Genomic DNA, 20,297 nt, shown 5'->3' with positions numbered 1-20,297 from the left:
GATAAACCAAAGGAGAATCGGCGTAGAAAATAACATATTTACTGACATACTTGTAATTAGCATTTAGAATCAAAATCAAAACAACCACAAGATCTGAATTGGCAAAACATGGAAGCCCACCAAACTCTGGCAATATAATTTAAAACGTCCGTCCAACAATTTGATTCAAGGAAATAATGATGATGTAATGATTGGAGTCGGTTCATTTTAACGGGATTACGATTTGATACGATACAAGCCGACGTCTGTATTTTCCTCCAAATATAATCACGGAATTGATCAACTGGACTTGTAATGCAATCCAACAAGTTTTCTCAACGAGATTTAAATAATCCGGTGCGGTATAGTCCGAAAAATACGGTTGATTTGCTGACGAAAATACGATTTTTCGATTCAAATCCATTTTTGTTCTCCTTCTAGTGCTGTTCTCATACTTGATGACGTAAAGAAGCACCTTTACATTTATGTATAAGGCGTGAAACGGTGGACCGATTGCTAATGGAAAAAAAAAAGTCTCCCAAATGGGAAGACAAACAGAGGTGCCCCGCTGTGGCGTGGGCTGCATTAGGCAGAAGAGAAATAGCGTGGCAGGATGTGTTTAAATCAGAGCGCTCGATCTTGTCGTGGGACACATTTCATTAATCCCAGCAGCTGAGGCCGCGGCTTCTCTGGTCTACACATCTATCATCCGAATCCATCAGGCATGTCCTCCCATGCGCTGACAGCATGCGCAAGATGGTCGTCACTCGTCTTGAGCAGACGACTCACACACTGCCTGTGCTCATTTCTATCTTCGACACTGTGTGAGGAATTTCCATGTCCACTCTCAGCCCATTGTTTGTCAACCTTGATCCTTCATTTTTCTCAGTGTCCATGTTTGTGTATTGACCGGGTCTGGTTTAGTCATGTTTTCCATCGTGTCCTTGTCCGTCTGGTCGGATTTTTCTATCCACCTGTTTACTTCTGTCCACCAATCAGCTACTTGTTTCATCCAACTGTCTTTTAATAGTTGCCAATTGTGAATAGATTAAGCGCCATTCAACAATTATATTCTATAAGCGCTGATTTGTTTACAACACAATCACTCATTTGGACCTGTTAGTATCTTATGATTGTGATCCCCTTTATAAACTTCCAGTCATTACTCTGACACCTAACAATTGGATCAGAGAGTGGCTGCTGCAAAGTTGCACGTGATAATTAACCTCTTTAGGTGATGATATGGAGCATAATATTTTCCAACGAATATAATTACTGATGCTATAATGTGCAAACACTGTGCAAATATTAGAGCCGGTTAGTTCTGAGTTGCAGGCGCAGAATTAATGAACTCCATTTGTATACGGTGGATATAAAATTCCCCCAACCCCCCCTCCCTGCTTTAATTCCAGACTTTCCCTTTCCCCCAATATATATATATCTATATATATAGATATATATATATATATATATTTTTTTTTTATTTATGACATTTTTTTGCTGATTAGCTAAATTTGCGGAAATGATCTATTTGAGTTCCTGTGAGTTCGCATTTTCCAGAACGAAGCATTTTCACAGTGCAGTCGTACAAATTTCCTAATTATAATCATTGAAATTGAAATAAATCCTCGCATGAGTTGTGTGCAAATAAGTGTGACTATCGGACACAAAGTCCAAACTCGGCGCCGAACAATTTAGTGTTGATGAACACGTCGCGTTATATCAAATATGCAAAGTGTGTTTGCTTGAATGCTTTTCTGAGCTCCACGCTTGATAATTAATCAAGTGCGATGCGTTTATTAAATGTAATTAGATGACTTTTGAAAAGTATGTCATTTACAATGCTTGAGTGTGTTTTCATTGATTTAATTAACGAAATACATGCTTAGGAGAGACAACTGCAGAGTTCATTTCCGCCCGTGTTAACCTGCGTGAGATGAACGCATGATTAAGCCTGTTCATTTCCCAAAGTCGCTCTCCCGCCGTGGCTTTTCCGCCCGCTTTGCTCCACTCACGCCCACCTCCGGGTCAGAGAGGTGAAAGTTGAATTTAGTTGTACTGACTCGCTCTTTTCCACCATGTAATCCCTGAGCGTCTGTGGCCTGATTCCTTGTGAGCGGCAGATGTGGAGCTCCTCTCCGGCGGTCCCGACACGCTGGACGGTTCCATCTGTCTCTAAATTTGTCTGCTCGCGGTATTGCGCCGTTAAGACGGCCTCTGGTTTTAGTCATCTCGAGCCAATCAAGGGATAAGTCTCTATAAACTCTATAAAAAAAAAAAAATCTTTTTATATACTTAAAAAATATATATGAATATAAAAATATGAATAATAAAAATATAATGACATAAAAATATATATAATAAAATAGCCCGTGTAGAATTTTTCATTTCCAAAGCCGGTTATGCCGATTATTGGGCGAGATGATTTTTAGTTCGCTGCCGAAGACAACTTCAACGCTCAAATGAGTTCATATCACCAAAGCAAGAAATATTCACTCTAAAAAATGTTTTATATTATTTCAACCTTGGTTTATTGTGAGTACTACCACTTGAAAACTCTGACGAAGAATGAATAACATACACTTGTTGAACTCAACACTATTGTGTAAGTAAAGAAAGAGTTTTTAAATCGTTTTAATCCACACAAATCATATGAAGGTTCAACGCTTCGTTTCTTCTTTTCTTTCTTCTTTTTCCTTGCCACTCTGTCCCTACCAATGAATCAGTATCTACCTCAGCCAGCTCATATTAGAAGACCACCGTGCCCTTTCAGATAGGATAATCAAATCCCCACAGGAGATGCTTGAGTAAATGACCGTGGGAAATGGATGGACTTTCCAACGCAGTGATACGAGGTCCGCATGGAGGCGGATTCTTGCTGGCTAAATCCCCAGCCTGGTGTTTACCCCTGGCACCATATCGCTCCAGATCTGAAATCCTAACAATCCTCCAAACCCCATTATATACTCTAATCCCCAGCCGTCCCACTCTCTACTCTCCATGCTCTCGGAGACAAACGGAATAATTGAATTTCCACTGAGCCCCATGCAAATAACCCTTTGTGTGAAATATTTGGGAGTATTTCTGCCATTGTTTTCCTCGGTTCTCGAGGTTACCCGTCGCTTTCAAAGACAGACGTCCTCCGTTTGCTTGTTTATTTTCCTTGGCGGAACAATGGGACGCCACGTGCAGCACCAGATGCTCGGGGCACGTGGGTGGGAGCAAAGTACGGACAAGCAAACACGATGATGAAAGCATGATAATCTTGAAGGTGAAAGTTAGTTGTTGACGGGGCGGATAATAATAGCGGGAGGGAGGGTGGGAGAGAAAAAGTCATGTTAGAAAGCACGCTTGATGTCAGCCTGACTCTTTTTTTTTTTGGAACAAAGATGAAATACATAAGAAGCTGAGACTTGGTACGGCTGTAAATAAGCCGGCACATGAAAGCCTGTGGAAAACATTTGGTCAGTAGTGATGTCAAAAGCAATGGCAAGTTTGAATTAAGTAAAGCAAAATTTAAGTAATGAAACAGAAATAGAATAAATATATCTCCGTATGTATATACTTTTATCAGCCGCCTAAAATGGCTTAAGGATAAGAGGGGAGGCTGCTAAGTCAGATATCATTTTTACATTTAGAATATGTTCCTCCCCACTAAAGGCTTCGTTTCCTAGTCCGACATGAGAGGAAATCAAGATAAGTAGCCAACAAAGAAATTACTCTTGAGGAGAGATTCCCGTTACATGCCAGCGAATTTTTATGGTCGCAGGGGCTCAAGATACGACGAATGTGTATGCGGGGGGAAAATGAATGTGTCTCCTGACATAGATATCTTCAGCAGTCTGTGCGAGAGCGAGGATTTAAGGCTCTCTGAGTAGAGATGACCCCGGGGGAGACTGCATGTGCATGAGCAAAGAACAAAAGTAGGAGGACTAACTTTTCAAAGACAAACACCGTCTGGATCACAGACTTTTTATGGCCATTTAAATGTGGTGCAGATGCTAGACCTCCACCGACACGAGGGGAGACGACCATAAATACACGTTAATTCACAAGGTTGTTGTTGTTTTTAAAAGTGCGGCTAACTATTGTGCCTGTGTGTTTTTTAATAGGTGGGGTTCTATTTCTAATTTTACACTGAATTAACCTTGAAGGTATGTTTTATACCCTGATTTATTGACATCAACTAAGGACTAGTTTTCGTTAGCATGAAATAAAAAATAAAATAAAACCCAGGAAAGGGATTCCAGAACAGCTGCACTTTATTTGTGGTAAATGAGAGGCACTTTAAATGGTAGCCCTGTAGTGATGGGCAAATGAAGCTTCATGAAGCACTTGTGATATATTTTGACTCCACTAGATGGCACTCTTGGTTTATAGAGGCAGTAGAAGTTTAATCTTATTATGCTAGTGTTTCTCTAAAATGAAGACCATCTGGAGGAGTAAAAAAAGCGCTTCATGAAACTTCATTATCCTACGATAACCCACAAACTATTAAATAAAGACAAAAGACTGCTAGGAAATACATTCATACAGTTTTTACAAATTTATATAACATTTATTTTTCCATCAGTCTTGATCCAAGAGTCAATTATGAGTTTTTTTTCCCCATCAGCATTTGTTGTGACAGTAAGATAAATTCCCGTAACAGTGAAAATAAACTGGCAATAGTGTTGCCCATAATGAGCTTGTGTTTCTAAATTGCTCAGTAGAACTGAGGAAAATCGGAAGAGGCTGTGAGGTGATTTGTAAACTATTCAAGGATTTAGTATGGAGTATCGCATACTGTGTAGGCGAGATGGATTCTGCAATAAACATTCGGGACACGCGCGGCTGTGTAGGTCTCGTTTAAGCAATGCAAAGCTCCCCATCTTCCTGCAGGACTTGTATAGGATCAGCAGCCCTACATGGGCAAAGAGACGAGATCAACTTGTAATGCAGACAGAAATCGCTTTTATTTGTTCTTATTGCTACTCCAATATATATTAGTTTTCTTACCTGTTTATTCTCATGCAGTGGAAATTCAAGGGACACTTTAGAAAAAGCGTAACGTCAAGTATATGCGTGCGGGTATTGTTGTATTATCTGTGAGTGCTTTAAAAGATTGTAAAAGTGGAACTAACATTGCTAACATTTAGCATGTCATTGTTAGTTTCAAGGTATGTTTAGCTAGCGTTCTTAAAGTGGAAGTCAACTCGTAACGTTTTTTATAATAATATGTTCTATACGGCCCTACTAGTCTAAACACGGTATTCCGATGAATATTGTGTTTGTGTACCGTATTTTCCGCACTATAAGGCGCACCTAAGAACCTCCAATTTTCTCAAAAGCCGACAGTGTGCCTTATAATCCGGTGCGCCTTATACATGGACCAATATTGAGCCACTACACCAGGCGTGTCCAAATATATGGACTTATATATGGACAAAGTTTTAAAGTGGGCCATTCATTGACGGTGCGCCTTATAGTGCGGAAAATACGGTAATATGAATTATGTAGCAAAAAACACCATCTCAGCAGGCAGCCATTTTCTCTTGCTATCACTGACTTCAGAACAGGTGGATAAGAAACAAAAATAACAACAAATTGGAATCAATTATTTTCGAGGGGGAGCATCTGAGTAACGGTTAAGGATCCAGCGAGGCCTGCTGGCACATTGCCCAAGCAAGATCCTCCTAGACCACCCTCTTCAAGTCTCCTTGGGGGGCTTTAATGGAACAACAGCTGTGCCAATGCTATTTCTGATTTAACTCACTTAGCTGTGGTCTTCTTATCACAGGCTGAGAACAAACACTCTTGGCCCCCTTCAGCGCTTCCCTCATTTTCCTCAGTTCCCTAACGTGATTGTAAAGTTACAAAATGTAATTGCCGTAGTGGAGAATTGCTCTGTGAATCTGATCGAAGTCCTCGCTAGGAAGCAAATCTGCCAGTTTCCTTGCAGCAAAGCTCCTCCGGCCATTCTTTATCCCATTGTAAGCGCTACATGCATAATCCTACACACACCCCCAGAGGGCACTCTAATATAATTAGGCACAAAGCAATTATTCAAGCAATCAGTCTCAGTTTTGATGGTGTGTCAACAGTACTTGTCACTTCCATTCCCCAAACTGTTTTTGAGCTGCATCTGCTAATTTTTTTTTTCCATTCATAAAAACTTTGCACTCTCTCCTCAATTTACATCACGCGAGTCTCTGCAATCAAGAGCGAAGAAACTGTTGACAGGAGGTCAAGAGTCTGGTCGTGAAAATCTACCCCCCCCCTTTCCAAAAGTGAATTTAAATGAAGCAGACCTCATTATCCATCACCTTCCCATTTTAAATGTCCACAAAGGGCTTCTTAAATGCAAATTAACATTTCATCACAACAGGGGAAATGACAGAGCAATTTAAAGCCAAGGTAAGAACGATCAAAATACAGGGAAAAAATGCAATGGAGCAAATGAAGCTATAATTGTGTGTCACACACATCAACTATTGTTTTGCAGGCTAATTTGAATAAATATGTCATATTTCCTGTTCCTTCATATATCCTTATACAACCATATATATTAGAAATATATATTTGCAATATGCTCAAGACAGCTTGGCTGAATGATTTAATTTCAAAAGATTCTTGGCTTTTTCTAACTACTTGGCTCTAACAGCGACTTTTTACAAGAAGATATCGACAGCTGGCCTGTAAACCATTTTTTTTTCGAGGTGAAAGAAAAATTTGTTGGTAATAATGTGTGAAGTAGTAAAATTACCAACATATCCTGCAGAGAACAGTCCATAAGCCGAGAATCATTTTTTTTCTAGCCTAAAAGCAGAGACACAACTTCACTCTTAAATAACTTTTAACAGATGTCTGTGATGACATTCAAACTCAGTAACCCGGAGGTGTAAAAGATTCAAAGTGAAAAGTTTTCTGAAGAATGTTAAAGGCAAGTTAGAAAATCCTCGCTTGAAGGAGAGATTAGCAAATCATCAATTGCCATTGTGATGACCTGAAATCCATTTTCGTGTAATCCTGTAAATCTAACTACAAACAACTACGACCAAAGCAAAAAATGGAAATTAGGAATTAGTGAAGTAAGAATTGTACAATTTTGACATTTCTATCTCTTATCGTGAACTATTTGTTATTCCTGTCAAGAATAGGATGACATCCAATTCCTCTTAATCTCATCACACCACTGGTGACTTTTGACTTCGTCTGATCATCTCTCGACATCACTGTGATCAACATATTTCCCGTCAACAGCGACTCCTTGTTAAATAAACGAAGATGCGGCTTACGCACTCAAAGACGAGTCGAGCGTGGTGATAAATTGCAAACGATAAGACTCCAGTGATGATACTTCCAAAATATTTTGATGCCATTTCAAGTTCATGTGTATTACGAAGTCGTGTCGCCCAAAGATAGAACGCCCTGGGAATATTTTGAACTTTCTCATCTCAGCATTTGCAAAACAAACCCGAAAAATGAGGCAAATGTCAATCAAATGTTAAGCAAATTGACTTGAAGGCGAATTTTTTTTTTTTTTTTTGGGGTGGAATTGAAACCATCAAACATTTTTGACGTAACCATTTTTTTTCTCCAGTCCTTATATTGGGCGGTAAACTCTTGAAAAAATAATTTAGGATTTTATATGACATTACTGAAAAAGTAGCAGCACAAATCAAGAGTCGGATTTCCTCTCACTCGAAAGGTGTTATTGGCACAGGCGGTGGCCACTTGGAATGCTCCACCAGTGGTGCAGGTGAATTGACAAAAAAAAAACTCCCGCCGGTCACTCCGTGGCTGTTTTCATTTTGAGTGACACACGTACGCCCATGCACACATCAACAAAACATTCCTCATCCCCCCCACACACACACACACTCAGCCTTCAGATCATTTCGTAACCCGTGCCCCTTTCTCATTCCATTAAAGCTTGAATTATTCAATGCACATGAAATTGATTTCTTGATAGTTTAATCGCAAATCAAAACCAAACCTCTAGCCCGGCGCATTCCCTTAAGGCAATTTTTGACAATCAAATATTCATGAAAATATGAAATGTTAGCAAATCACTTCTGCTTGTGGTTGATTAGGCAGACACGTTGAATTCCGACGGTGAAAAGGAAGAGGCGTGGAATTAACTTCGACCGGATAGCGCGGAAAATTTCATGCCCTGATCAGATATCGAGTCTCATCCAGGGTAATTTTCAGATTATATTTGTCATTTGCTCCTTGAAATAAAATAATAATGCACATTATAAGGGAATTAAAATTTAGCATTTCATTTTACACTTGAAACGATGCCTCCCCCTCTCCAAAATCTGCTTAAACATCCAAATTATTTTTCCCCCCGCATTTCCCTTCTCGTTGAATGATCCTCTACATTTTCTGAAGAATTTTGCGGGTTTGTAAAAAATAAATATATAGTTTTTGATTTAAGATATCCTTGGCCACCCCAGCCTCCCCCAAGAAAAAAAACCTAGCTCCGCCAGTGGTCCTTGACTTGCTGCTCCTTCTTTGGTGTATCAGCAACATGAGATTATAATGGACAAAAGAATTCTCTTTGTGTCAGTCCTTGCAAGCAGAAGCTTGTCACTCTCCTCTAGTTGCAAATGAAAATCCACAAAGGACGACTAGTGGTGCAAAATGTTTCTTCGGTGTCAGCTTCTTTTCGGCCACCATCACCGGGAGGGTTCTTTTTTTTTTTTTTACGTGCTTACATGAGCTCTTTGGTATTTGAGGTGTAGCCTGCTTCGGGCAGTTAGTCAGCAGGTGTCAAAGTCCCTCAGCCTTTACCCAATGCACACCATGATGGCTGTAACATCAGCAGAGCTGGAAGACGGGGACAAAAAAATTGGCACTAGCATTTTTGGCTGCAACCAGCCACTCATAGATGGATAGATTTATTATGAATATTTCGAAATGCCCATTTTCGCATGTTATAGTATCTTCCCATTGTTTTAATAGAATTCAAATTTCTAATGTGCTGAATCAGCATGACTGCTCGCTTTAAAATCTTAAATTGCATTCAGGACTGTCGTTTATCAGAGGGCAAATGGATTACCTCTGCACTACCTGACAACGGGAAACAAAGTTCCAAGAGGATTTCACCTCTGGGAGCTTGTCCTGTCATGATAAATACAATAAAATGAAATAAACGCGCCGCTGTACTGCACAGGTTTATGAGTTTCAACGTGTTTTTTTCTTTTTTTCTTTCCCGGGGTGATAACACCAAACTGGAAGTGATTTGAAGTGATGAATGACGGTGAGAAAAAATTAAAGAAGGGGATCAAAAAGCAACAGAGGGAATGATGGATTTAGAAGGAATTTTAATGCTGTGCTTCTACTTGCTTGCCAGCCTGCATGGTTAATTCATTTTATAGCATTCTGAGCTTAAAGCAAATGCAAATCATCTGAATCTACATGAGGAAAGTTCGAATAAAATAGAAAAAAATAATAAAGCGGGGTGGTACCATATCTTAAGATGTACAAGGAGAATCAAAAGGAGAAAAATCAACAAGAGCAGTTAACACGATGATTGGAGAAAAATAAAATAAAAATATAAACTATTTACGAACTAATTTCCTTATTTTGCTATTATTTTTATTACTGCCAGTTTTGCTTGTTTTGTGTTTCCTTGTGTGCTAAAATGAAAATAATAAGGCCTTGATAATTTGGCTTTTGGTCATTGTATCATTATCATCAGATAATGATGTTGTTTGCGGGTACATTTAGCGAAAATGTTTTCTCATTTTGTCTTTTGAGTTCCAAATTGCAATCCCAAACTATTACACTAACTCCTTAATTTATATTTCCAGGTAGGAAATTGCATTTCTCAAAAAACATATCCATCCTCCCAGGGCAACTCCGGCGTTTCATTAGCAGAGTTCACTTACCATTGGACTCTGGAGTGTTTTTTAATACAGCAGAAATTCGCCCAATCTCTTCGATACTCAGCCATGCAGGGATCATTAAAGGTATTATTTGACCGAAAAAAATAAGAATAATGCCAATTTGTCTGCCCCCAAGGTCAACACATTGCAGCATGTGATTGCAAAATGATTCAACAACGGCGCCGGTGTGCCTTTAGGTGCTCGGTGAGACGTGGATCCATTATTTACCTGCAATCGTTTTGGATAAAGCACATGGGAACGCGCAGCGATTCATGCAGTAAATACAGTAGGCGCCTTCTCGCTCCCCCGTGGTGAAACGTGTGCACCCAACGACATCGCGGACCTTTCCGATTGTACGATATGCTCGTGGGTGAACGATTTTCCATTAACATAATGTTTTCTTGCTTTCAATTTACTACACCTTGCTCAATGTTGCAGAGCCAGCAAAACGTGTGGAAAATAAACCACGACGGAATCATGCATCCGCTTTGATTGACACTGATGGAGAGCATGCAAGGTATTTTGACCAAACAATAAAATATGATAATAAACATATTGTTGAATTCATTGCTGGGGTACCTAATGAAGTGTCCACTGAGTGGAGATGATGTCCATCAGTTCTAATTAGACAAGCTGGCAGAGAACGGGGGGTAAAAAAATCAACAGGCTGGGTGTCATTGCCATTTTTTGATTTTTTTTTCTATTTTTTTTGGTTCCATTGGAAGACAGGGAAGGGAAACTAGTCGGATACTCGGCTTGGTACTCTACTGCCATCCAGTGAGGAAGACATATAAGACACAAATTGCACAATATGTGATGTATATATGATCATCATTCATTTCCTGCGGTTGTCTCTTTTTTTTTTTTCCTCTCTCTCATGATTCATTCGGAAACTGATTGCTGAAAGCGGCAATATTGGTCACTTTCACCTGGATACACATGACCGGTCCGTTTATTCTCCAGCTGTGTGAGCATACATCAAATGTTGTTCCCAGCTGGTGAGTGAAATGGGAGTGTAATGTGAAGATTAGGACACATCTGCTCTTGTAATGGCACAGATTTCTCGAAAAGTTGACAAAACGAGCCACTTGAAATGCATCGAGGTTCAGTATGGCTGAAAAACACATTTTAATGGCCTTGCTGATGACATCACAAGACCTGTGAATAAACTTGCATTGAGACAAATTAAAAAACTTTTTTTTCCTTTCAGTATTATATAAAGACGCTTTCATGTGGTTGAGACTTGATCGAATACATTACACTACACTTGCCTCCATGCATATTATAACAAGACGGTATGTGCAATTATAGCGTGACCCACCACGGAATACATGGCGGGTCAGAGAAGTTACACATTTCAGAACTGAGCTGAATCAATTATAAATCATACAATACATGCAGTGCATTATACATCAGACGTACGGGTTGTTCCTCCCGGGTTTTTGATACCACTCAGCTGCGTTTATATACTGCTTTGCATGCAATAATATGTGCAGAATATGGAAGTATATAATAAGGCAGGGAGGGGAGGGGTGCCACCGGGGGATTTGGAAAAAAATAGAGACCTGACACTTCAATGCAGTGAATTGAAAATACTGTTTTCAAAATATGACTTAAGTGTTAAAGCTTATGCGGGATTTCTGTTTTGTAATTCAGGAAGGTATTACTATCCCGTATCCAAGCGAGTAAGCTGAGCAACTGGACCTACCAGACATGATTATCGATTGTGCTTTGTAAGAAAACTGTGACATTTTCCTGGGACTTCTCGCTGCTTTCGACTCAATTTGATTCTTTTTTTTAGTCTTCAAATAGGAGCCTGCAGGGTAAAATATCTCTGGCTCAATAAAAAATACGATGTGACGCCTGCAGCATGGCAGATTTAGATCTTACTGATATCTGCTTGAGAGAGGACTGGTTATTTATAAAAGTGTATTTTACAAATGTAAACCAGAAGTGATTTAATGGTATCGGCGAGGACCTTCTCTCTCCACAGGAGGGCAGCGTTGCTCATTGCCAACTTGCGGAAGGCATCGACGGAGGGCCTGCTCATGCTGGGCTACAGTCTGCAATTTAAAGCTCCCCTCCTGCAAGCTTACATCAGCCTCTCTCATCATTCTTCCTCTGAGTGGAAAGCTAATCGTTTTGCTCGTGGAAATACAATTTGAGGGACTTTGAAGATTTTGTATTTTCTCTCCTCTACAGAACTCTGTTTGGGCTTTGAACTTTTATCCCTTCATGTTTCCCCGCAACTGGTGGACTTTTCGTCTTGTTTTATTTGGAATTGTTCTTGGAGTTTTTTTTTTTTTTTTAAACGCAGTGAAAATATTTGGAAAGCACACCAAAAGATGAATATGGAAACTTACGTTCAGACAAAAACAAACGTTTTAGCTGCGACGTAGCAAAGATACGGCAACAGATGGACTTACTGTATCATTAGTGAAATGAAGCTTCAGAATTGCTTCATGAACCAGTAGTTATGTAATTAAATATATAAATAAAGGCAAATCTAATCTAAAGATTGCCGTAAAAGGTATGAACGCAGACTTTTCTCTTGTGTGACCTCATACATAAGCAAGATATGACAAGTGAAAGTCTAGCTGCCCACCTGTCCCGTCCATGTGATGACACACTGTGCAGTCATCATGAAACAGCTTGACGTGACTGTCAGCTTGGAAATGTGTGAGCGGGAGAAAGGAGGAGATGCCGTGGTAATGTTGGACTGAGGTTTTGAAAACTGCTCTCTTACCTCAGATGTAGTTTAGGGGCAGGACATGATGAAGCAGGTTCGTTGGATTAATGATATGCAAAGCAACTCCCACTGGAGGTTCAACCTCAAACTTCTCATATGAGCTAAGGTGAGAGCAGAGTTTGGTTCCGTCTTTCTCTCACTGATGAAACGTGAGTAAAATATATATATTTTTTTTTAATTAAAATATTTTCTATTCTTATTAAAAAGATTTTTTTTAAATGCTCCTTTGTTAACTAGTGCTGGAATCAGGAGATTTTTCCAACTAACCCGTTCGGGCACTTTTCTCAATTTTCATTGTTGATGCTAGTGGACGACTTGGAATTGACGGAAATACTATGGCGGAGTGATTGATTATAGTTTGGAAATGAATTGCACAAGGTAAGCATTACTTCTCTTGACCGTCTATGAAAAATAAACCAAAACAAACACACAAATATATTTACGTAATATGACAAGCAAATTTTGTTTGATTAAAATCGAAAGTTTTATAAAAGGTGTTTTTTAGCATCATAAGGTGCTAATATAAAACTTTTGTTTTGACCCTTAGAGTCCTGCCCACCTTTGGCAGTGACCCTCAGCCAACTGGGATACCAGTCGACCTCGCCATGTGCTTAAGTCTGAGCCAGCGTCGACGACTTTACCAACTTCTATCCATGAAACCTACTTTGCGTTATAATCCGCCCACCGGCAGTCCTCTGAGAACCAGCTTTCACTCTTCCAATCAACCTTCTTCCTCCCAGTCATCTTCACCCTCGCCGTCCTCAGATCTTCAGAGCTGTCTCCTCAGGAAAGCCGGAAAGCCAGGCAAAAAGCGTGTTGTGTTTGCCGACTCCAAAGGACTTGCCCTCACTGTGGTACATCTATTTATGCCTGATACTGAACCGCCCGATCCAACCATGATACAAAACCACAAGTATCGTCTGGGCTTCCCTCAGCCGTCACTCGACTCCAAAGCGTTCCTGGCACGCCTGCGAGAGACAAACATACAGTTGGAAAGCTGCAACGTTTCCGAATGTACCCTAAGCGGCAAAGTGCACGTCTGCCACGGGAACACCGACAAGGCGGTCCACTTAAGGCTCACCTTTGACTCTTGGCAGCACCATTTTGACACCCCATGCAAGTTCTTGCAACAGCAGCGGTGTCTCGGTTTCGACGTGGACGTTTTTACCTTCGATCTGAGCTTACCTCATAACCTTGACCTGATCGAGGGGATCGAGTTCTGCGTGTTTTTCAGGCCTGGATGCGGCACTTCGATGCACTGGGACAACAACAGAGGAAAAAATTACAAAGTGTACTTGGAAAAAGACGAAAAGGACGGGTTACCATTTTGACCCTCTTATACGTCTTTGGGTATTCAGAACCACGGCCATGTAAGCTACTTCAGAGGAGGTTCACTTGTTGAATCGGAGCGGAATGGAGATCCCTTTGTTCAAATGAATAGACCAGGTGACAGCAGTCCACTCAAAACAGCCACGAGGACATATAAATAATAGATATGAGGAATATGTCTTGTGAAATCTGCACAGTTGGGCGGATGTTGTAAAATACTGTAACTCAGCTACCCTGCTGGAATGTGAATATTTAAACGTGTTGAATTGATAATAAAGCTCTTGTCACCAGTAAATCTTGAGCATACTTTTCCACGATAAGTCAAACTCCAGACTTTAGACTCTAAAGTACGATTTTTCGATTCAAATCGATTTTTGTGCTGTACTGTAATGGGCAAATGAAGCTTTAGAATTGCTTCATGAACCTTTTTACGTACAGAATCCTGTCAGTATCCAAAAATCTTATTTTAAAAATACTTTTGTACCAACAAGCTATTGTCTGGTTGCACAAAAACACGCAAGTACGTACATGTAAGGTGGTTTGTTTCATGGGATGTATCACGCATTCCTGACAGGTAAAGTCAGGTTACTAAAGAAAGCTTTGGGCAATCTGGCTCTGCATGGGTGAGCTTGTTCTGGGCACTCCCAAACTGCAGTGAACAATTCAAAAGTATCTTTCTTAATTTACCCAAATGTATTCTACAGAGATAATTATAGAAAACATTTGTTTAATGTAGGTACAAATAGTAAATAAATTAGAATAACATGTTGGAATACTTTACAATATACATTTTAAAGCCCAAAAAAAATGTGCAAGTATGGTCAGAATGTTAAAAGCCTCAAGAGTCCGTACTCGGGCCTTTTTTCCTCTAAAAGTAAAATAGTAGACCGTGAGAGTATCCCCCCATGGATAATTATTCGTCACCCGTCTATTGAATATCTTAATCTTTGTCTCCTTCGCATAAAATTGGTTGCAGATTTTCCCATTTAATTTACCAAACTGTATACTGATTGTGTCAAATATGTGGATTTAATTAGACTGAAGAAATTATTTGACTAGATTTGTAATAATCCTTCCTATAATGTCCAAATAAATACTGCCTTTTAGAATGATCACTCCATTTAATTAAACTCTAAATGTAATTCTGGAAAATGCAAAGAAAGACAGGAGATAGATGAGATACATAAAATTTATTTTGCAACTAAATCAATCAAACTCTGATGATTTGTGCAATTGTTAAATAAATGCCACCAGTGTCATTGATTGCCAAGTATGACATCCGTTTTAATGGAAATGAATAATCAAAAACATCATTATGGATGCTTACTGACAATAATATACTCCTCCAAATATTCCAATTGTTCTGCTCCAGTTTCTGCATGAGTCTTGTGGAGACATGGCTTGGCTGAAGTCACCTGAGATCTTCACTTGCACATGTGACTGGGCAGGTGTTCATGCTCAGGGATCCATGGAGACCGGGCAAAACATTCTGCTGCCTTTCTGTCGCACTCGCAAATGAACATCTCACAGGCGTTGTTTTTGCCTAAGGAGAAAATTGACAATATTGAATTAGATATTATGTTGTCTTCCAATAAACTAAAAAATGCAATAAAAAACAAAAAAATGCTTTTGAAAGAGAAATAACTATAGCAAAAATAGTTTTGATTTTTTTTTGTGTCTTTTTTATTTAATTTAATGCATTAGGGTTGATTTAAAATGTATTTATTTCTTCTGTGGTATGGATACTGCTGGGGCCTGAATTTCCCTGAAGGAGTAATCCCAAGGGATTAATAAAGTTGAGTCTAAGTCTAAGTCTAAGTCTTAGCCGGAAGGAATCAAGACGCCTGGGAGTTGTAGTCCTTTTGTGTCGCATATAAGTGACGTTTTCAATCACCCAATTATCAACAGCTATAAAAACGACGTCACTGCCAAGCGACGGGTTCGCGTGTTTGGTTTTTGACATGAATAACTCATCTGCTTTTGTGATTTAATTCAGCCCGAAATGCGGCGCTAGAAGAGCTTTCCTTTTTGTTATTCATATATGGAAATAAATAAGTACTAGACTGCACAACCGGGTCTGTTAAACTACTTAACAACAAGAATTCAAGCCACAAATCCACTTTTAAAGTTGGCCACTCTGCAACCAAGGCTTTTAGTTAGGATTGTGATGAATCTAATTTTTGCATGAATTGATTTCTATAATATATTTTAGTTGAATTCATACTACTGATTTTTTTTTAGACTTGCATCTTGCACACAAGTAATAAAAGATCTGCTCTACTCACTGCCACAGGTGATCTTCTTCTGCTCCTCATCACAGCTGTAGTGATACGAGTTTGTGTAAGGGTTGTCTATGATGAACCAACAATCGGGGTGTTGCATTGCGTCACTATAACACTTGTCGTGCACATAGCAGCACCTGTCAAGGGCGAAAGAACATGTAAAGCACAGTGTGATTTAGTCGAGGTCGAAACCAAAAGTAAAATTAAGATTGGACCTATCCAGCTCATCCACAGGTGTGCCTGAGCCACCCTTTCCACAGTAGCAACCATAGTCAGCGTAGTCCAAGACGGGCCAACTATCAGGCATCATACACAGGATCATTTTTCTGAATTGGCTGAGAGACTTGTAATCCATGGATTGAGCTGCGGGACAGAACATGAAGCAACAAGCCTGCTCACGGTGTCCTCATGGATGTGTACCGGATTATATCGCAAAGCGCACAGCAGTCTTGTGGCGACTTACCAACAGAGAGGCTTAAAGCCAAAAGAAGCAGAGTGTTGAGGGTGTTCATCCTGAGTGTTCTCAAGGTTGGCAGTAGAAGTCACAATCATTCTCTTGCATCAGACCCTCTTTATATAGGTAAGGACCTCGGTATCTACCGCGTCAGCTGTTCATACTGCTCAGGGTCGCACGCCATAAGTTCAACATACGTATGGGAAGAAGATGGCGATTCTCACGTGTGAACCGACCGAACTTGTTCAATGTGTTTGATGTTCTGTCTGGACTTGAGATTGATAGCAGCCATGTTTGTTTTTTTAACATAATCTTAGTCATCCGTCACAGGATGATTGTGAGGTGATGAAAATTCTGGAAAAATGGAACCCAGAAGGGAAAAAAAAAGACAAAGGCCATTTAATATATTAATCTTTATTAAATGAAGTGATAATGCAAGTGAGGTTGAAAAACTCAGCAATCTTATGTTCTACGGAATCGTTAGAATGATTGCTTACTGGCCTAGAAAGTCAAACAAAAATGTGAATAAATAACCATAAATAAAAAAGTGGAAGTTATAACGATTTGCAAATCATATATTATCTAATAGTGAGTGTATTTCGAGCCATCGTGCGATTTAAGACAATCCATCTGTCACCGGAAACAAAATATAGTCAACTTCATCGTAAATAATAAATTGATCTGAGACAGTTCTTCATTGGTCTTAACTGCTGATATTGATTGTCAACTTGTCCAACCAGCTCAAAAAGAATATATTCAGATCTTCTATTAATTAGGTTCGACTCAATTCCGCTGACTTCACAGTACACGCATTCTACATTCAATGTTGGTCAGTGTCATGCGAAATGATACAAATGTAAGTGCTACGGAAAATAAGTAACTTTGTCACCTTAAAATTAGAAAAACAAAACATTTTTATACTTCAAAAAGAAGTGCTCTCTAATTTGTGGTGTAAACAATGATTAAAAAATTCTGAGAACACTTTTAGGGTGTTCAACTATCTAACATGACCCTTTAAATCTCTCTTGCTACAATCCATAAAAGCAAGTTGCAAATTCCGAACCCCTGAAAAGGACAAATAAATTGGAGTGCGTTTTTTTATATTGTTTTGGTATGATGTGTTCTTTTTGAAGGTTAAAAAAAAAAAAAAAAAGAGAAGGTTTGGGCTGAGTGTTTTTGTTGTTGTCTGGAACGTATTGAGAATGAATAAAAAGGATACACAGTAAAAATTTGCGCAAGGTCATGTGACGCAATCTCACAGCATGTTTACATGGAAACTTTTTAACTCATTTTGTGCCGTTATAGATTATCCATTTTTATTCGACTGGCAGCGGATGAATTAATTAAGATCATTTGGAATATTGTATGAATCGCAGCGTTCATGAGTCATCTTGTTCACGGGACTCCCTAAAATGTATCAATTTATGTGATTTAAAAAAAAAAAACATATTGTGATTTTTCTACAACTAGATTATACATAAAAAGTGAACGTTTGATCCAGCCTTAGGTGGACTAGTATTGCTACTTGACTAGAGTTGAGTTAATCCTGGCACGGTGTCCCGTCAGATGGGTTTATACAGTAAAGTGGTGACGTACTTCTTCTTGTAGCGATGCGTCGCGCTAAGCACCATCACGCCGTCCTGTCAAAGGAATCGTTTTGAAATATATTTCAGCGTTCAGACTTCAGCTATTTGCAATGTAACACCTGTGTCGCTTTAAAGAAACATTCACACACACACACACACACACACGGTTGCATATGTATCCAAGTGGAAAAAGTACCGGTCCGAGCAGCTGTCTACTGATATGGAAAGCGCTAAGTATGACTCAGCTGGGAAGGTGCAAGCGTGTCACAAGTGTGCGCTTTCACTCCTACTCATTCCCGTATTCAACTCGCCGTGTGTGTTCTATCTTAGCACAGGTGTCAAGTTTATTTTTCCGGTCGCGCTGCGAGAAAAGCACATTATCTCTCCTGCTGACTTCTTCCGACTGCAGTTTGTTATTATCGTTGGCGTTCGACAGATCATCTGCGTCGGTTCAGAGAGCCGCTCATGGTTTCCGGTGAAAACAATAACAAGAAAACCCTTGAATCGTCGGGCTGCGTACCTTTATGGAGAGAGCGTAGAGGTGGTTGAGCATGACGTGGTTCGGTTCTGGAAGGAGGGCAGGATCACACTAGGAACGAAAACAACCGTTTCATTGGTAAATCGTTGAACTGGTATACACCTCGGAATAGTTGCCAGCCAATCACAAGGCACATATAATAAACCGTTTACATTTACCGTATTTTTTTAATTATAAGGTCTACTTAAAATCCTTGAATTTTCTCCAAAAATCAACAGTGCGCCTTATAACCAGGTGCGCCTTATATATGGAAATTTCCAAAAGTAGACCGGTTTGCCTCGTGGTCGAAAAAATACGCTCATCTGAGTGACGATAATAACTTACAGATATTCCAGTGTCTTTGTTGAGAATGACTTGAAGCAGATGAGGTGGGAGAATAGGTGGGGACTTGAATTTTTCCTCTTGTTTTGGAGTGTAGGCATCCTGATGATATGGACCAGGGGGAGAGCTGGAGAGGTCTAATGGAAGAGGAAGAGTGTTGAGTCAAGTACTTTGGCGGCTCAATAATAACACTTTTTTCAGAGAGTGGTCTACTGGGGCGAGAAAGGGAAACTGTGGGTTGTTTAGGTCTCGCTACGTGAGACGATTTGTTCAGACTCACCTGACATGTCTGAGCACTTCTGCGAGTCCACCATGAGAGCGTCAAACACCTCAAAGTCTGTTTTCTTCACCTGGATGATGTTATTGACTGTACCCAGCTGACTTGTTACAACAGGCTGTCAGCGGGAAGAAAAAAAGTCAATAAAAGAAAGCGGGAAAACAAAAAAATGATTTATTGCACACCTCGGCTGGGTCGTGAGTCCACTGGCCGTCGACGTAAAACTTGTACTGATGTTCCCCTTCAGGTAGCTCCACGATGGTCACAAAGGTGTTTTGACTTGGACAAGTAATGAGGGGATAAACAAAAATCAAAATAGAAGGACGATTTGTATATCATACACCAGATGACTTTCAGCCTTCTTACCTTCGAATTAGGGGAATCTTATTGGCCCAGTTGTTAAAGGATCCAGACAGGTAGACCTCTTTGCCGTCCCCCTTCCAGCGAAAGACGGTCGGTCGGTCTAGAGTTGGGTCTTTGTCTTCCGCTTCTAAATCTTGCCTCCATGCAAGGAACTCTTCTTTTTCTAAGGGAGCCTGTAGTGAGCATAAAGCCACAGTAAGATATGATAAAATGTTTCCTTCTGATGTGCGCACCTTAGCCACCAGGGGGCAGTATAAATAAAACAACTGCTCAGTAAGCAGCAAATATGAGTCGATTTTAGCAGAAGATAAAATATATGAATATGCAATAAACTGAATTTTTGATTCTTTTTTTTTAAATCAATATATCCCAGAGAAAGAACTTACTTTCATGTCTTCGCCGTGAAAAATATCTGCATCTTCAGGGCTGTCCATGAGAATTTTGGGCCTCTCACCATCCTTAGTTCCCCTGCTGTCCCTCCTCTGGGCCTTCTCCCCATGGCCCAATGCAGCCCTCTCACTGCTTGTGTTCCCCATTGCGTCGT

At 39.9% G+C, this 20,297-nt stretch overlaps 3 protein-coding genes across 4 annotated transcripts in view; 1 reads left to right on the top strand and 2 right to left on the bottom strand.

Annotated features, from left to right (window-relative positions):
• The window catches only part of ppp1r3c2a (protein phosphatase 1 regulatory subunit 3C2, duplicate a), a 46,744-nt gene extending 32,517 nt beyond the window's left edge, over nucleotides 1–14,227 (top strand). The window contains exons 1-2 of one of the 2 annotated variants that reach the window (XM_049738089.2): nucleotides 12,793–12,981; nucleotides 13,151–14,227. In XM_049738089.2, the coding sequence (XP_049594046.1) occupies nucleotides 12,968–12,981; nucleotides 13,151–13,934 (798 nt within the window). In that variant the 5' untranslated portion in view covers nucleotides 12,793–12,967 and the 3' untranslated portion in view covers nucleotides 13,935–14,227. Of the gene's footprint in view, nucleotides 1–12,792; nucleotides 12,982–13,150 lie in introns of those variants that run through there. The other variant, XM_068652728.1, reaches the window with a different exon arrangement.
• An 876-nt stretch (nucleotides 14,228–15,103) lies between these two features.
• LOC125979655 (phospholipase A2, minor isoenzyme-like) lies at nucleotides 15,104–16,959 on the bottom strand. Its single transcript, XM_049738090.2, has 4 exons — nucleotides 16,678–16,959; nucleotides 16,430–16,577; nucleotides 16,218–16,351; nucleotides 15,104–15,475 (listed from the first exon to the last, which is right to left on the bottom strand). Exons 1-4 carry the CDS (start codon nucleotides 16,724–16,726, stop codon nucleotides 15,357–15,359), a joined length of 450 nt encoding a protein of 149 aa, XP_049594047.1. The 5' UTR covers nucleotides 16,727–16,959; the 3' UTR covers nucleotides 15,104–15,356.
• Nucleotides 16,960–17,063: 104 nt separating this feature from the next.
• Nucleotides 17,064–20,289, bottom strand: prkab1a (protein kinase, AMP-activated, beta 1 non-catalytic subunit, a). The gene is made up of 7 exons (XM_049738088.2): nucleotides 20,140–20,289; nucleotides 19,757–19,926; nucleotides 19,576–19,669; nucleotides 19,394–19,508; nucleotides 19,117–19,250; nucleotides 18,775–18,843; nucleotides 17,064–18,308 (listed from the first exon to the last, which is right to left on the bottom strand). Exons 1-7 carry the CDS (start codon nucleotides 20,287–20,289, stop codon nucleotides 18,231–18,233), a joined length of 810 nt encoding a protein of 269 aa, XP_049594045.1. The 3' UTR covers nucleotides 17,064–18,230.
• Between the last annotated feature and the right edge of the window lie 8 nt (nucleotides 20,290–20,297).

This window comes from Syngnathus scovelli, chromosome 13 (assembly GCF_024217435.2).
Source record: "Syngnathus scovelli strain Florida chromosome 13, RoL_Ssco_1.2, whole genome shotgun sequence".
Classification (NCBI taxonomy): Eukaryota; Metazoa; Chordata; class Actinopteri; order Syngnathiformes; family Syngnathidae; genus Syngnathus; species Syngnathus scovelli.
Note: the sequence above shows the minus strand (reverse complement) of the source record. Positions and strands in the feature narration are given on the sequence as shown.

What these genes read in the sequence shown, in the direction of transcription:
- LOC125979655 (XM_049738090.2), bottom strand. Translation starts at nt 16,726, where the DNA reads ATGAACACCCTCAACACTCTGCTTCTTTTGGCTTTAAGCCTCTCTGTT. An exon ending in GGCTTTAAGCCTCTCTGTTG is followed by an intron (nt 16,578 to 16,677) that starts GTAAGTCGCCAC and finishes TCTGTCCCGCAG; the next exon opens with CTCAATCCATGGATTACAAG. An exon ending in GAAGAAGATCACCTGTGGCA is followed by an intron (nt 15,476 to 16,217) that starts GTGAGTAGAGCA and finishes TTTTCTCCTTAG; the next exon opens with GCAAAAACAACGCCTGTGAG.
- prkab1a (XM_049738088.2), bottom strand. Translation starts at nt 20,289, where the DNA reads ATGGGGAACACAAGCAGTGAGAGGGCTGCATTGGGCCATGGGGAGAAG. An exon ending in AAGATTCCCCTAATTCGAAG is followed by an intron (nt 19,670 to 19,756) that starts GTAAGAAGGCTG and finishes TACTTGTCCAAG; the next exon opens with TCAAAACACCTTTGTGACCA. An exon ending in GAAGTGCTCAGACATGTCAG is followed by an intron (nt 19,251 to 19,393) that starts GTGAGTCTGAAC and finishes CTCTTCCATTAG; the next exon opens with ACCTCTCCAGCTCTCCCCCT.